The sequence below is a fragment of the Notamacropus eugenii genome, chromosome 2, assembly GCF_028372415.1.
Source record: "Notamacropus eugenii isolate mMacEug1 chromosome 2, mMacEug1.pri_v2, whole genome shotgun sequence".
Classification (NCBI taxonomy): Eukaryota; Metazoa; Chordata; class Mammalia; order Diprotodontia; family Macropodidae; genus Notamacropus; species Notamacropus eugenii.
In genome coordinates, this window is record NC_092873.1 from 382659422 (window position 1) to 382673562 (window position 14141).

The 14141-nt window shown below is 39.6% G+C and overlaps 1 protein-coding gene across 1 annotated transcript; it reads right to left on the reverse strand.

Moving 5' to 3' along the window:
• Positions 1 to 6354: 6354 nt before the first annotated feature.
• On the reverse strand, positions 6355 to 7302 carry LOC140523094 (olfactory receptor 10K2-like). Its single transcript, XM_072638151.1, has one exon. It carries the CDS (start codon positions 7297 to 7299, stop codon positions 6355 to 6357), a length of 945 nt encoding a protein of 314 aa, XP_072494252.1. The 5' UTR covers positions 7300 to 7302.
• Positions 7303 to 14141: the final 6839 nt, after the last annotated feature.

The following is a 14141-nucleotide window of genomic DNA, read 5'->3' on the forward strand; positions in this document are numbered from 1 at the left end:
TTTAATAGATTGCTTTCTTCAGTTAACTTTTGCACCTCCTTTTCCATCTGTCCAATTGTTCCTTCTAAGGAGTTATTTTCTCCAGTTAGGTTTAGTACTTCTTTTTCCATTTGTCCAATTTTTCTTTTCAAAGAGCTATTCTCTTCAGTGAATTCTTTTTTTTATATTAAAAAAAATCATTGGCTAATTTTTCTTCTACTTCTCTAATTTGGTTTTTAAAATCCTTCTTGAGCTCTTCCAAGAATGGTCTTTGGACTTCAGACCAGTTCATATTTGCTTCTGAAAATTCAGATGGGAGTATAGTTTCAATGCTGACCTCTTTAGTATTTGTGTTTTGGTCCTTGTCCCCATAGTAAGATTCTATGATCTTTTCTTGTTTGCTTCCTGCTCATGATTATTGCCTTTTTCCTGACTTTTCTAGTGGCACCCTAAAGCTGAGTCTACTCACCTTCCCCTGCCCTTTCCCTCCATCCCTATGGGAAACACATTTAGGATTGTAGTAGAGTCAACTTCTAGTCTTCTGGTGAACCTCTTACCCCTCCACATGAAACTTTACATATGTGCTGCTAGGTGGCACAATGCATAGAGTGCTGGGCCTGGACTCAGAAAGGTCTGAGTTCAAATTTGACCTCAGACACTTACTAGCTTTGTGACATTGAACAGGTTCATTTAAGCTCTATCTCACTTCCTTTTCTCAGCTGCAAAATGGGGATCCTGATAGCACCTACCTCTCAAAGTTGTTGCTAAGAACAAATAAAATACTGTTTGTGAAGCGCATAGCACAGTATCTGGCACATAGTAGGTGCTTCAATGCTTGTTTATTTCCTTTCTTCCTCCAGGGATTTCTAGAAAAGCAGCCCTCTTTCCATTAGACCTATGCAATCCCAATAACTCCAGCTAGTAGAGAAGTACTGGTTTTGCTCTCTCCACTTTTGCTTAGTGCTCTCATACCTGGGACCATATTTACTCTTCTCTTCAGGCTTCTACTGCTGCCCAAATAGAAGGTTTTGGGCTAAGGAAGGATTCCTCTGCTACTTCCTCTTTATTACCATTGTCTCTCATTCCCCTTATCTTGGGGACACATGGTTCCCTATCTCCACATCTTCAATCTCTAGGGTCATTGACTGTCCACAGGGGCTCTCTCTGAGGCTAAGGTGTGTGTGGTTCCTAAGATGCTGTGCCAATGTCCATTCTTTCAACCCCTAGGAAACCAAGTCTGTTCTCTGGATTCTAGTCTCTGGTCTCTACTCTGTCCTTAATTTCCTTTGTATTTCTCTGGTCTCTTAATCTGTTTCTTTTCTTTTATTTTTGGTTCAGTCCAAAGAGTGCAGCTGAGATCTATAATAGCCTCATTCAACCATAGAACTGATTTTAGAGGCCAATCCAATACCCTCATTTTGAAGTTGAGGGAACTGAGGACCAGTGAATTTAAATGATTTACTTAATGTCATCCAACCAGTAAGTGGTAGAGCTTGTGGGGTGTTAGTAATATTTAACAATTGTGTCTCTGGAAAAAAAAATGTTATTCTTCCTTCATGTCTTGATTTGTAGGTGAACTGGATTTAAGTGAGGCAGAGCTCTGCAAAATCATCAGCCTCACTCTCTCTTCTGGAATCATCAAAGTCCAGTGGCAAGACAAAAGATGAAAAAAATATGTACACATTATACTTTAAAGTTTAATCTGCATTAACATTTTCTCCATCATTTCCTTAAATCTAGAGTATACAATCAACAAAACAATAAATGAAACCATGATTTGTAGTTTGTTTGCTTCCATGCTATAAAATTTCATGCTGAAATTTACAATCAGCTCTCCCGAGTTGGTTTGAGTTGACTCCTGCTTTTCCCTGAATAGAGTCCATATCTTCTGGTTCCAAGTCTTTTTCTGTTCTGTTTTGCTGCCTTTCATGGTTGCTTCTTTGTGTATTCCTCATTTAGTTTGCAGGTCTTGGTGCAGAGTAACCAGGTCTCTCATTTGTCCTATATTCATTGCTTATGGGAAACCTTCAGTGGAGGACGACTGGCAGGACCCCTAAGAAGGTGGAAGGCAATGCTGGAACAGTCCTCTTTACAACTCCTTACAGAATGGAGATGTAATAATATTTAAGGCCTAGAATCATAGAATGTCAAAGCTGGATGTACTTTAAGAAATAATTTAGTCCAATCCCCTAAATTTCACAGAAGAGGCAACTAAAATCCCACAGAGGATAAATTTTGGATTAAGGTCACACAGAATATAGGGAGGGAAACCTGGATAAGGGGATTATAGGATTTAGAACTGGAAAAGGCCATAAAGATCATAGAAAGAGCAGAGGTAGGTTTCCTGACTCCCAGACCAGTGTGCTTTCACTTCTGTTGTGGCCTCTAGTTGTCTAGTATTTGACTTCTTAAATGATTTTGATTTGGACGGTCTAAGACAGGTTCAATGTTTCCCTTGTAGTGGAGATTCCCACTGCTGCAAGAAGATGGCTCTGTTTTGCCCTCTGGGAACAGAAGTCACCACTAGAATTTCTGATAAGTGGTGAGCTCAGCTGAACTTTGGGATGGCAGAGACAGTAGAAGCAGTTCAGAAGACATGACACTGGAGAGAAGCTGTGAGCACTGTTGTAACAGGTGATGGAAGTGTGGAAACTGGAGAAGAGCAGACTTCACTGTCAATGTTACTGCCAAAGTGTGGAGAGAGACTAAAGTCATTTCCCTAAAGTGAAGATCTGATCATGTCACCTCCTACTCAATAAACTGCAGTGGCTCCCTGTTGCCTTCAGGATCAAATACAAAGTACTTTGCATTCAAAGCCCTTCCAAACACAGCTCTCTTCTAGCTTTCCAGTTTTTTTACATGTTCTTCTTTACCATGTCCTCTTTGATCCAATGACACTGCTTTCCAATCTGTTCCACAAACTATATCCTCCATCTTTCAGCATGGGCATTTTCTCTGATTGTTCCCCATGCCTGGAATGCTCTCCTTCCTCTACTCTGAATACTGGACTCCCTGACTTCCTTTAAGTCCCAGCTAAAATCTCATCTTCTACAGGAAGCCTGTCCCCATTTTTCTTAATCCTAGTGTCATCCCTCTATTAATTATTTCCTATTTATCATATATATGCATATGTATATATACATATATCCATATATGCATACATGTATGTATCTATGCATATATACATATATATGTATGTATACATACATATATACATATACATGTATATGTATATACATGTATCTATCTATATCTATATCTATATCTATATCTATATCTATATCTATATCTATATCTATATCTATATCTATATCTATATCTATATCTATCTATCTATCTATCTTTATATCTATCTATCTATCTATACAAGTGCCTTGAGGGCAAGGACAGTCTTTTTCCTCAGTTTTGTATCCTGAGTACTTAGCACAGTGCTTGGCATGTAGCAGGTGCTTAATGAACATCGATTGATTGGTGGATGACTTCTAGTGGACAATCTTGAGATGGATCCATTCAAGAAGTAGTGAGCCTCTTATAAAGGCATGGGAAAGAAGTAGAATGTTGGGAATGAATAACAACATCAATAGAATAACAGAAAGGCTAAAGAATTTTGATAACCAAAATTTATAGAACATTTTATGATTTGCAAAGTGCATTATCTCATTTGATCCTCATTAACAACCCTAGAGGTAGGTGTTATTAATATCTCCATTTTACAGATGAGGAAACTGAAGCTGAAAAAAATGAAGTGACTTACTCAAGGTCACATAGCTAGTGTCTGAGACAAGATTCCAATTCAGGTCCAGCATTCTATCCATTGCACCACCTCTCTGTTGTGGTAAGGAGCCAGAGCTTAGAAGCTGAGCCAAGTACAATAGTGAGCAAAGGGGAATAGCAAATCTTGTCCCTTAATGGATCCCCAACTCCAATTCCCGCACTATGAGTACCAGGGATTATATTTGTCTCTATTGGGTTGAGGAAAAGATATGGGGAGAGGTGCTATTGGAAAGGGACAAGGCACTCTTTTCTCTTGGATAGAAGTTGCCCCTGTGTTCTTTGTATCACCAGCACCTATCACAATGCCTGGCATATAGTAGGTATTGGTAAATATCTACTATGGGCAAATACAATAGGTAATACTTTGCAAATATAATTGGTGAAAAATTTAAAATTTAATCAAAATTGGCAAAAATATTGGTAAACATAGTAGGCTTGGGTAACACTTTTTGATTAATGATTTAATGTCTAAATAAACCCTGTTTGATGCCTTGTGATCCTGAGTGCTTATGAGGCAGCTGGTGGCTACTCTTTTGAAGGATTCCACATATTGAGGTTCTCAGGTTTTATCTGGGTTCGGTTAGATTAGACCTTAATTAAAGGATTTATTTGGTAAAAGTTAGACTCAGTCAAAAGACCACAACCCATGTATGTGGTGTATGTAGTATGGTATGAAGGCCACATGTGGAGACTGCAGGTTCCCCACTCCTGGACTAGACTGAGAGATTTACAAATCTCTCAAATATTACAATAACTATCTCTCCTATTTATTCCCCTCTAGGCCCAAAGTGTTCTCCAGATTGGAAAGAAATCTCTCATACAGAGTTTATGCCAATTACTTATCTCACTAACCTCATCTCCCTTTTCCTCTTCCATCAGTGACTGATCTTTAACCTTCTGGGTTTTCAATTTGAATTCTGCTATAGTTTGACAAATACATGTTCCTGTCTGCGTTCTGTGTCCTTTCCTGTCTCTGGGCTTTGTGCAGACTGTTCTGGGCAGTGTGAAGTAATGGAAAGAGCTACTGTGAACTTGGAGTCAGACAATCTGGATTAAAATTCTAGCTTTATCACTTAACACCTGTGTGACCTTGGTCAAATAATTTATCTCTCTGGGTTTTAACTTTTACTTCTCTTACTGCTGTAATGTCTAGCCTACTCTTTCCCCTCAGTAAATTTCGGGGGTTTAGGGTATGCATGTATTCTTTGTCTATTCTTCAGATGGTTGGATGTTTGGATCTTTAAGGTTACCCCCTTCCCCCATCTAATAACTCCTAGTGGCTCCCAAGTACCTTCAGGATTAAATATAAAATATTTTGTTTGACATTTAAAGCCCTTCATTATCTGGCTCCATCTTTCCTTTCCAGTCTTCTTAAAAGGAGAATAAGTTGAAGCCTGTGAGTAAATTATCCCACTTCCTTCTCCCTGGAGGAAATGTACAAGTCACTTCATTTCCTGGTATTTAAGTCCCATCGGATGAAATGCTCATGTTTTGGATGAAAGCCTTAGGGGGTATATACATCAATAATACTTTTCTGAAATCATGATTTTGGAGAAAAGTAGGTGGTGACATTAGTTTAAACTCACACTGGATTAGGACCTGGTTTGAATAGGAGGACTCTGGATTCAGTAGGACTAGTGATAGTGCTACACTGTCCTGGACAGGGCTCAGCTAAGGGGAATGGAGGGTTTGAGGAGTGCGTAGGGGCATCACAAGGTAAAGATGTGGCTAGATGAACAGAATATTATGTAGGTTCTCATACATGACACAGGAACATAGAAATAGAGAAAAATTCTGACCTCAGTCTCAGATAACCCCTTTAAGTGAACTGACTTTTGAAGTAGAGAGTCAGGTGTATCAACTTATTAACTTTTAGTTTCTTGATCATCCTTAAGTTATTGGAGGGCAAAATTTCTGCATAAGCAGAAGAGGAAGAGTATACCTGAGGGATGAGAGGAGAAGATTTGAAGTAGCTAAAGAAAGGGGATATAGGAAAAGAAATGTGATAGGCATTTGGAATGTTCATCCCAAGTAAAAGAAGGTTAAGGGTTTCAGATTGAATAGTTTTCTCTCTTCATATCTAAAATGGGTGTTTATAAGGAGAATGTTGATCAGTTAACATTAATTTATTCACACAGAGAATTGAGCAGGATAGAAAAAAGTGGAAAAATTCAGAAGGAGAATTGGTTAGACTGAAGGAAGAAATTTCCAATATTGGTTGAATGAAACTACAGTAGAGGCATCAGGGAGGGATGGAAGAACACTTGTCCTTATTAAATGTTCAGAAGTTATCATATCAGACAGAGTAATTTTCCTTTCTTGGTAGTGAAAATCAGAGAGGCAAAGGAAAGCTTGATTCCTTACTGCTTTATATGGTGGACAGGAGAGACTGAATACATGTAGTAATAAGATACTTTCAATGGGAATGTGAAGAGCTGGAGAATTTGTAGTTCCCATACTTTCCCACTAGGGAAGAAAGAAGAAATGGCTTATGGTCTTAGAAATTCTGCCAGATGATTAAACATTCTGGAAAATTGACCAGCCTGCATTCGAGAGGTTGTCTCACCCTCCTCCCCACTTAGGACTTCATGGGATTTAATATCATTGTTGTGTGGAAAAAAATGTTCTCCCTAGGACTCTACTAAGTGCTGACTTGAATTCCTTGTTTCTCAAGCTGTAAACCATGGGGTTAAACAATGGAGTAAGGATGGTGTAGGATACAGATATCAGAGTGTCCTGGCTTGAGGTATAACTAGTCTTGGGCCTTAAATATATGAAGGAAGCACAGCCATAATGGACAATGACAACAATGAGATGGGAGGCACAGGTGGAGAAGGCCTTGTACCTCCCTAAAGAGGAGGGGAATTGGAGGATGGCAAAGATGATGTGTACATAGGAGATGAGGATCAATAGCAGGGGGATGACCAGGACCAGTGCACAGAGCATAAAGATGACCATTTGACTGAGGCGGTTGTGGTAGGAGGCCAGCTTAAGGACAGGGGAGATGTCACAAAAGAAGTGGAGGAGGTGGTTGGAGGAGTGGAAAGGCAGATGGAACACCAGAGAGGTGATAATGATGGAGACAATGAAGCCGCAGGCACAGGCCATGGCCACTAGCCATAGGCACACTTCATGGCTCATGAGCACTGTGTAACGAAGAGGATTGCAGATGGCCACGTAGCGGTCATAGCCCATGGCTGCCAGCAGGAAGGAATGAGAACAGCCGAGAAAGAGGAAGGTGGACATCTGGATAGCACAGCCCACAAAGGAGATGACCTTCTTCTGGGATAGGAGGTCTACCAGCATCTTAGGCACAATGACAAAGGTGTAGCAGGTCTCAGAACAGGAGAGGACAGCGAGGAAGAAGTACATGGAAGTATGGAGGGCTCGCTCCAGTAAGATGGTAGACAGGATCACAGCGTTGGTGCCCAGAGTGAATAGGTAGAGAAGGAGGAACACTACAAACAGAAGCCGTTGTAGCCCAAACAGAGATGAGAAACCAAGAAAGACAAATTCATTCACAGCTGTCTCATTGGTCCTCTCCATAGAAGAAACATCTGCCCAGGGAGACAGCCTGCAATGAAAGGTCATGAAAAGATGTCAGTGGAATATCAATAAACACTGAGCAAGCTCCTACTATGTGAAAGGCATAGTGCTAGGCACTTGGGAAACAAAGATAGAAACATAGTTTTGTCAAACTAGATTGAGTAGAATTTCCTTTGGCAGACTAGGGGATGAGTGCACAGGTCAGGTGCTCCCAGACATTTAGTCCCAAATTCTTGTTTCTTCTTCTGTGTTTAGTATTTATTTAGTATTGGATCCAATATCCAAGAAGATAATGTATGACTCTGACTTAGTATTTCAGTTTCCCAGTCCAGGAACCATGAACCTGAATTACCTTTTCAAGCTTTCCATTCCACTGCCACCATGATAAACTTAAACATCAGTTTTAGCATGTTGCTGCCCTGCTAATGAATATACAAATCCTTAATCTCAGTCTTATCAGGTCCAAACTCCATCCTTAGTACTCTTTGGATCATAACTAGAAAGCTGAAAAGTACCATAGAGGTAGGAAAGATGACAAGCATTTATTGTCTCTAGATCCTTAAATATAACCCCCCCATTTTGCCGATAAGGAAACTGAGGCACAGACAAGGAAAGTGATTATATCAAGGTGATACAAGTACTCAGTTGCATAAATGATGAATCCAGTTGTTCTGTCTCTAAATCCAAGGGTTTTCCTACTGCATCATAATTCTTCTCCTATTTGTCCAACTTTAATCTCCTTACTATCCTAAATGAACTCTAGCCTTTTCAGATCTCCTATACACATCTTTCTCATTCCCCTTGCTGATCCTTTGCCTGTGCTACTCCTCCATCCTGTAAAACCCCTCTCTTCTTTTTCTAATCCTCTTACTGGGCCCTCCTCAAAGGCTTTCTCCTCAGTGAACTTACCTTAGTCATTCAGGCTAGTCCATACCTAGCCATAACTAATAGCTGGTTATCCAGCTTCTGGGAGACCTCTAAGGAGATCCACCAGCTCCAGAGGCAATCCCTTATGTTTTTGGAAGTTATTAAGACATTTTTCCCTTGAGATCAAGCTTAAATTCATGTCATTGTGACTTCAAGTCTTTACTTGTGACCTTGGAGCAAACAGACTAAATGTAATTTCTTTTTCTCAGAAACTCTTGAATCTTCTCTTATCTAGGCTAAGCATAGCAATTTCTTTCAAAGGACCGTCATAGGACATCAGCCCAAGACTCTTCACTATCCTCCTTGCTCTCTTCTGGATTCTCTTTAGCTTGTCAGTATAAATATCCTTCCCCAACTGTGGCACTCAGAAAGAAGTGTGTTCACACTTACACTCTGTGTGCTCTGGTCAGGTACAGAGTGATTATCATCTCCCTCGTTCTGAAATGATGCCTCTTATCATGACCCCAAAACACAACAGCTAAGTGACACAATGAATAGAATGCCAGGCCTGAAATCAGGAAGCCTTGGGTTCAAACCTGGTGTCAGACACTTACTAGCTGTGTGACTCTGGCAAAGTCTCTTAATCTTTTTTTGCCTCAGTTTCTTCATCTGTAAAATGAGCAGGAGAAGGAATTGGGAAGCCACTCCAGTGTCGTTGCCAAGAAGACCCCAAATGGGATCATGAAGAGTGGGACACGAGTGAGAAGATCAAACAATTAACCACAATTGCACTTTAACTGCTTCAACTACTTTAGTCATAGGAGTTAAACCTGGAACAAAGCACGAGTCCAGTTCAACATCCTCATTTTATAGAGGAGCAAACTGAAGCCCAGACAAAAGAAGTGACTTGCTCAAGGTCACATAGCTAGAAAGTGGCAGAACCAGGATTAAACCTTCTAGCAGCATGTTGCAGTGGAAAGAACTCTGGTTTGAGACTGGAGACCAGCGTTAGAATCACAGCTCTGATAATTTTAACTGCCAATTTTTTTTTGCCTCTTTGGATCTCAGTTATATCATCTGTCAAATGGAGTTAATAAAACAAGCATTTTCATCTCATGGTATAATGGAAGACTTCTAGACAGAGTTGGGGAATGTGTATTTGAATTTGCTTCATAAATGCTCATTGGTTGATTGTTTGGTTAATTGTCTGGAACTCATTTCTCAAGAGGGTAAAATATTTATCAATTTCAGTCATTGCACCATTTTTTATCAGTCCTGGGAAGGGGTAGAAAGGCAGGTTTGGTTTTAGACAATTCAGTCATTTTGTTTTTATGGGGATAGTCATAGTATTTCATCCAAAATCCAAGAAAAATTTTCCTGAGATCCATTGTGGTTATCTCATCCGACCACCAGGATGCCAAGATACTCTACAGTACTCTCTAGGAATCTCTGACTGAAGATAATAAGATACTTCCAGTGTGTGTGCATGTGCGTGCGTGTGTGTGTGTGTGTGTGTGTGTGTGTGTGTGCGCGCGCACATGTTCATATGCACTCTGGAAATTCCTTCATTCTAGTGCTGCTATAATTCAATTTGTCTCCCCGTATCCTAGGAAATTTGCTGATGAATGAGAAACTGTGAGTCAGTATGCTAATAGGGAATAGACATCACAGACCTAATTCAAAATCAATTTCTGTGAGACTCCCCAAATGAGACTTGAATCTGATAACATGCTTCCTAAGCAGATTTCTGGAATTGAAAACCTATTTGTAGTCAGGCATCTGGAAATGGAAAATAATGGATAATTTGGAGTATTTGGACAATGGATAATTGGATAATGGGGATAATGATAGCTCTATGAGCCTGCTGAGAATTTCCTTTCCCAGCTGTATATTTGCATATTTGATAGTGTAACTATTTGAATTTTCCCCTTTGTGTTCTGGATAACCTCTCCAAATTTTGCTGGGAAAAAAAAGATCCCGTGATTTTGAGGCACTGTTTATAAGGGAACCCACTGTGGCTCTCTGTCTCCCATGTAAACTGAGCAAATGTTCCATCAGTCAATTAACAAATTAAGGGCTTACTATGTGCCAGATCCCAGGCTAAGCGCTAGGAAAACAATGAAAAAACAAAAGCAGTTCCTGCCATCAAAGATTTTACAAACAAGCAAACAAACATACATACAGACAGGACAATACAGATTAAATGATTGCCTTAGGATGGAAGAGGCTAATAACTGGGAGAGCAAAAAAGGGCTGCTGGACATAGGGAAGAAGTGGGGCTTGAGGTGAGCTTAATGAAACTGAGAATTCTAAAAAGAGAGGTTAGGAGGCAGAGCATTACAGACATTAGGACAGTCAATACAAAGACAGAGTGGTGAGGAGGTGAGCAGTCATGTGTGAGGAACTGTGAGGAGGTCAGTATGAAGCAAGTCTAGAATGCATGGCAAGGAATGGCTTAAAAGAAGGGAATAAAGGGAAAGGACCAAGTTGTAAAGGACTTTAATACAAAACAGAGGAGTTTACGTTTGATCCTAAAGGAAACAGAGAATCATGAGAGTTTCCTGAGTCATAGTGTGACATTATTTAAGGCTTATGCTTGAGGAAAATCACTTTGGCAACTCTTTGGGGACAGATTGGAGAGAGAAAAGATTGGAAAAGAGAGTTCAATTAAAAGGTTATTGCAATAGTCTAGATAAGAGATTATGAAGGCCTGACCTAAGATTGTGATGATGGTGTGAATAGAGAAGAAGGCATATACAAGACATGTAGAGAAAGAAACTGGAAGATCTGGCAACTGAACGGATATGTGTGATGAGCTGAAAACATGAATGACTAGAAGGGTAATGGTGCCCTGCATAGTTATGTGAAGTTTGGAAGGAGAGTGGATTTGGGAGGAAGACCTGACCTTTTAGAGAATCCTAGACTGTTCCTGTATGTTTGCTATGACATCATCATCATCATCATCATCATCATCATCATCATCATCATCATCATCAATCATCATCATCATCATCACCGTCACAACACATTTAGATAGCAATTTAATACTTATTTAATATTAAATAATTAATTTTAAATATTAATTAATATTTAAAAATAAATAATAATTTAATAACAATTAAATACATTAAATTTTGATGTATATAAAGAACTTTGTCTACAATAACTGTAAGGTAGACAGTTCAGATATTATTATCTCCATTTTACTGATGAGGAAACTGAAGCTCATCAGCTAGTTATAGAGATAAGTACTGGAGCCTAAATTTGAACTCAGGTCTCCTGATTCTAGGTCCACTATGCCACACTTTACTGGAACAGTTGGAGCACCACCAAAGTAGGATCTTTCTCCCTGTCTCCCTCACGTTCTCAGGGGAAACCCTGATGTCCATCACTCCCCAGAGTTCTTCAGAAAAAGTTTCGTATATGAGTTCTACTTACTGAAAGGGAATGGGAGGCTGAGTCAATGACTAATTATTAATTGTTAAACCATTTTGTTTCTGATTTCAGAACTTGTTCTTCCAAAACTTTGTCCGTGATCTGAGATCTTTGCATCTTTCTTCCCTGGTCACTGTTGCACAGGGTTTTCTTTGGACATTAGCAAAGGATTTTACCTACAGTAATGTATACTTGGACTACTGGATTTGAGGGCAGTATGTCCAGAGGTCAAGGAAAACTGATTGCCTTTTAGGGAATCCACGTTGAAAAAAAATTCCTTCGGGGAAGGAACATGGCATATTAAGGCCCTGTAAACTTTAATAAGTCCCCAGACTTTCTGAAATGATTTCTGGTCTGACCTGCTTTATGACACACATGATGAGCTCTCAATGAGTGGATACATATAAACATACAGGCTAGCAATAATAATAGGAATTACAATGTCATCTTTATTCATGTTAATGGCTCACATTTCTATAGTGTTTAAAGGTTTTAGAGTATGCTTCCTCACAATAATCTGAAGTCTAAAGGTAGTGAGGCAAGTTGTGTTTTATTATTCTCATTTTATAGATAAACAAGTTAAAGGTCAAAGAGGATAAGCAACTTTCTCCCCTATTCTGTGCCATGATGTTGGCTTAAGAGTTTTGAGTGCATTGGTTACCCAGTAGGACTGAGGTTTCGTAGAGTGAAACTAGCTCTCCTTTAGGTAGTTTTGTTGTTCATTCATTTCAGTCATGTCTGGCTCTTCGTGACCCCATTTGGGATTTTCTTGGCAAAGATACTGGAGCAGTTTTGCCATTTCCTTCTCTAGCTCATTTTAAAGATGAGGAAACCAAGGCGAACAGGGTTAAGAGACTTGCCGAGGGTCACATAGCTAGTAAGTACCTGAGGCCGAATTGGAACTCAGGTCTTTCTGAATTCAGGCCTGTCACTCTATCCATTGAACCACCTAGCTTCCCTCCTTTAGGTAGCACTTTAGAGTTAATAGAGCAATTTCATATCCATTATTTCTTATGCTCTCACAACTCCATGAATTAGTCAACGATGATATTATATAGGTGGTATTTTATAGATAAGAGGACTGAGGTTCAATGAGGCTAAGTTTGCAGCTGTAACTAGGGTAGAGTAATAGATTTGACCCAGACTATTAACGTTTTGAGGAGCACACTTCTTCCTGTAGCCTGTCCATTGTACCTGTCCTTAATCATTCAACTCCCTGGGCAATGGCACTTCCATATGTAGTTTGAATACTCTGCTCCTTCACTTAATCCTGGACTGCTTTCCCTGATGTGTTCCTCTCCCAGAGTCTGCCTGACCTAACTGCTGCACTCTTCTTGTTTCCCACCTCTCCATAACTTTTGGGATAATTGGAGAGAGCAATTGGCTGTGTCTGGACAAGAAAGGATAAGTTTCTCTTGGGGATGCCCTTTGCCTTACTGAGGTGTACTAACTGTCACCTCTCCCCTTTCAAACAAAGTTTTGGATGGGAACATCAGAATCACTAGTTACAAGTTTGGTTAAGTGGTTTTTCTCAGTTCCAGAGCTCAGAAGTGAAAGAGCTCAGCTCAAAAAGGGGTCTCCAAACTCTAATTCCAAGGCTCTTTCAACTTCCTTCCATCAATATGACCAACCTAAGAAAATTGTTTTATTGTTATTGCATACTGATAGTGGTCATAAATATACAAAAGCATGTTGTACAAACAGGTAGGCCCATATATTTACTCATGCATGACCAAAAACACACAAACACAAACTCATTCTCTCTCTCTCTCACTTTTTTTCTCTGCCCTTGTTTACCTCACAGGACTGTGAGGAGAAGATAAGCTGTCTTTGAAAACACTTTGCAAACTGACCTTCACATTCAGAGGATTGGTGGGATCATTTTTTTGGTCATAAACTTTGAAACTCAATCACTTTCTTGAAGGAATTGCATTCTCACCCATCAGTGTATTAAATGTTTGTATCCTGGAGCAGTAGAATAAGGGAATTGTCACATTTTCTCTCTCTGAATTTCCCTGGAATGAAAACTACCTTATAGAAAAGGATCTATAAAAGCTAGGGGGTAGGAATGAAGCATCTTTAAGCTGGTGATCTTTGTCAGGCCTGTCCCTTGAATTCAGTTCTCGATGCAGGTGAGTGGATAGTCAGGGTTGTGGGGAAGGGGAAGAATTATTGCTTTAAACATGGGCATGACCAGGGGAATGATTAGCCCCAGTTTATAGCTCTACAATGGGACTGGTTGGAAGGTGTTGTAGATAAAACTAATGGCTACGGATAATTCTACTTTTTCTCCTCTTCCAGGAAGGCTAAATAGAATCATTGAATACTGAAGATGAAAGACAGCTTAGAAGTGATATACAGTCCTTTATCACATTCACTTATAATATTAGGTGAAGTTATTAATGTTAGTATTAATATTATTAACTAATAAATAATAGAAGGCAAAGGGTTTGAGTGCAGGATATTGATTCAGAAAACAATCTAGATTCAAATACTGTCTCTAGTACTAATTGTGTGACCCTGGTCAAGTCATTTAACCT

Coding starts and splice junctions, on each gene's coding strand:
- LOC140523094 (XM_072638151.1), bottom strand. CDS start 7,299: ATGGAGAGGACCAATGAGACAGCTGTGAATGAATTTGTCTTTCTTGGT.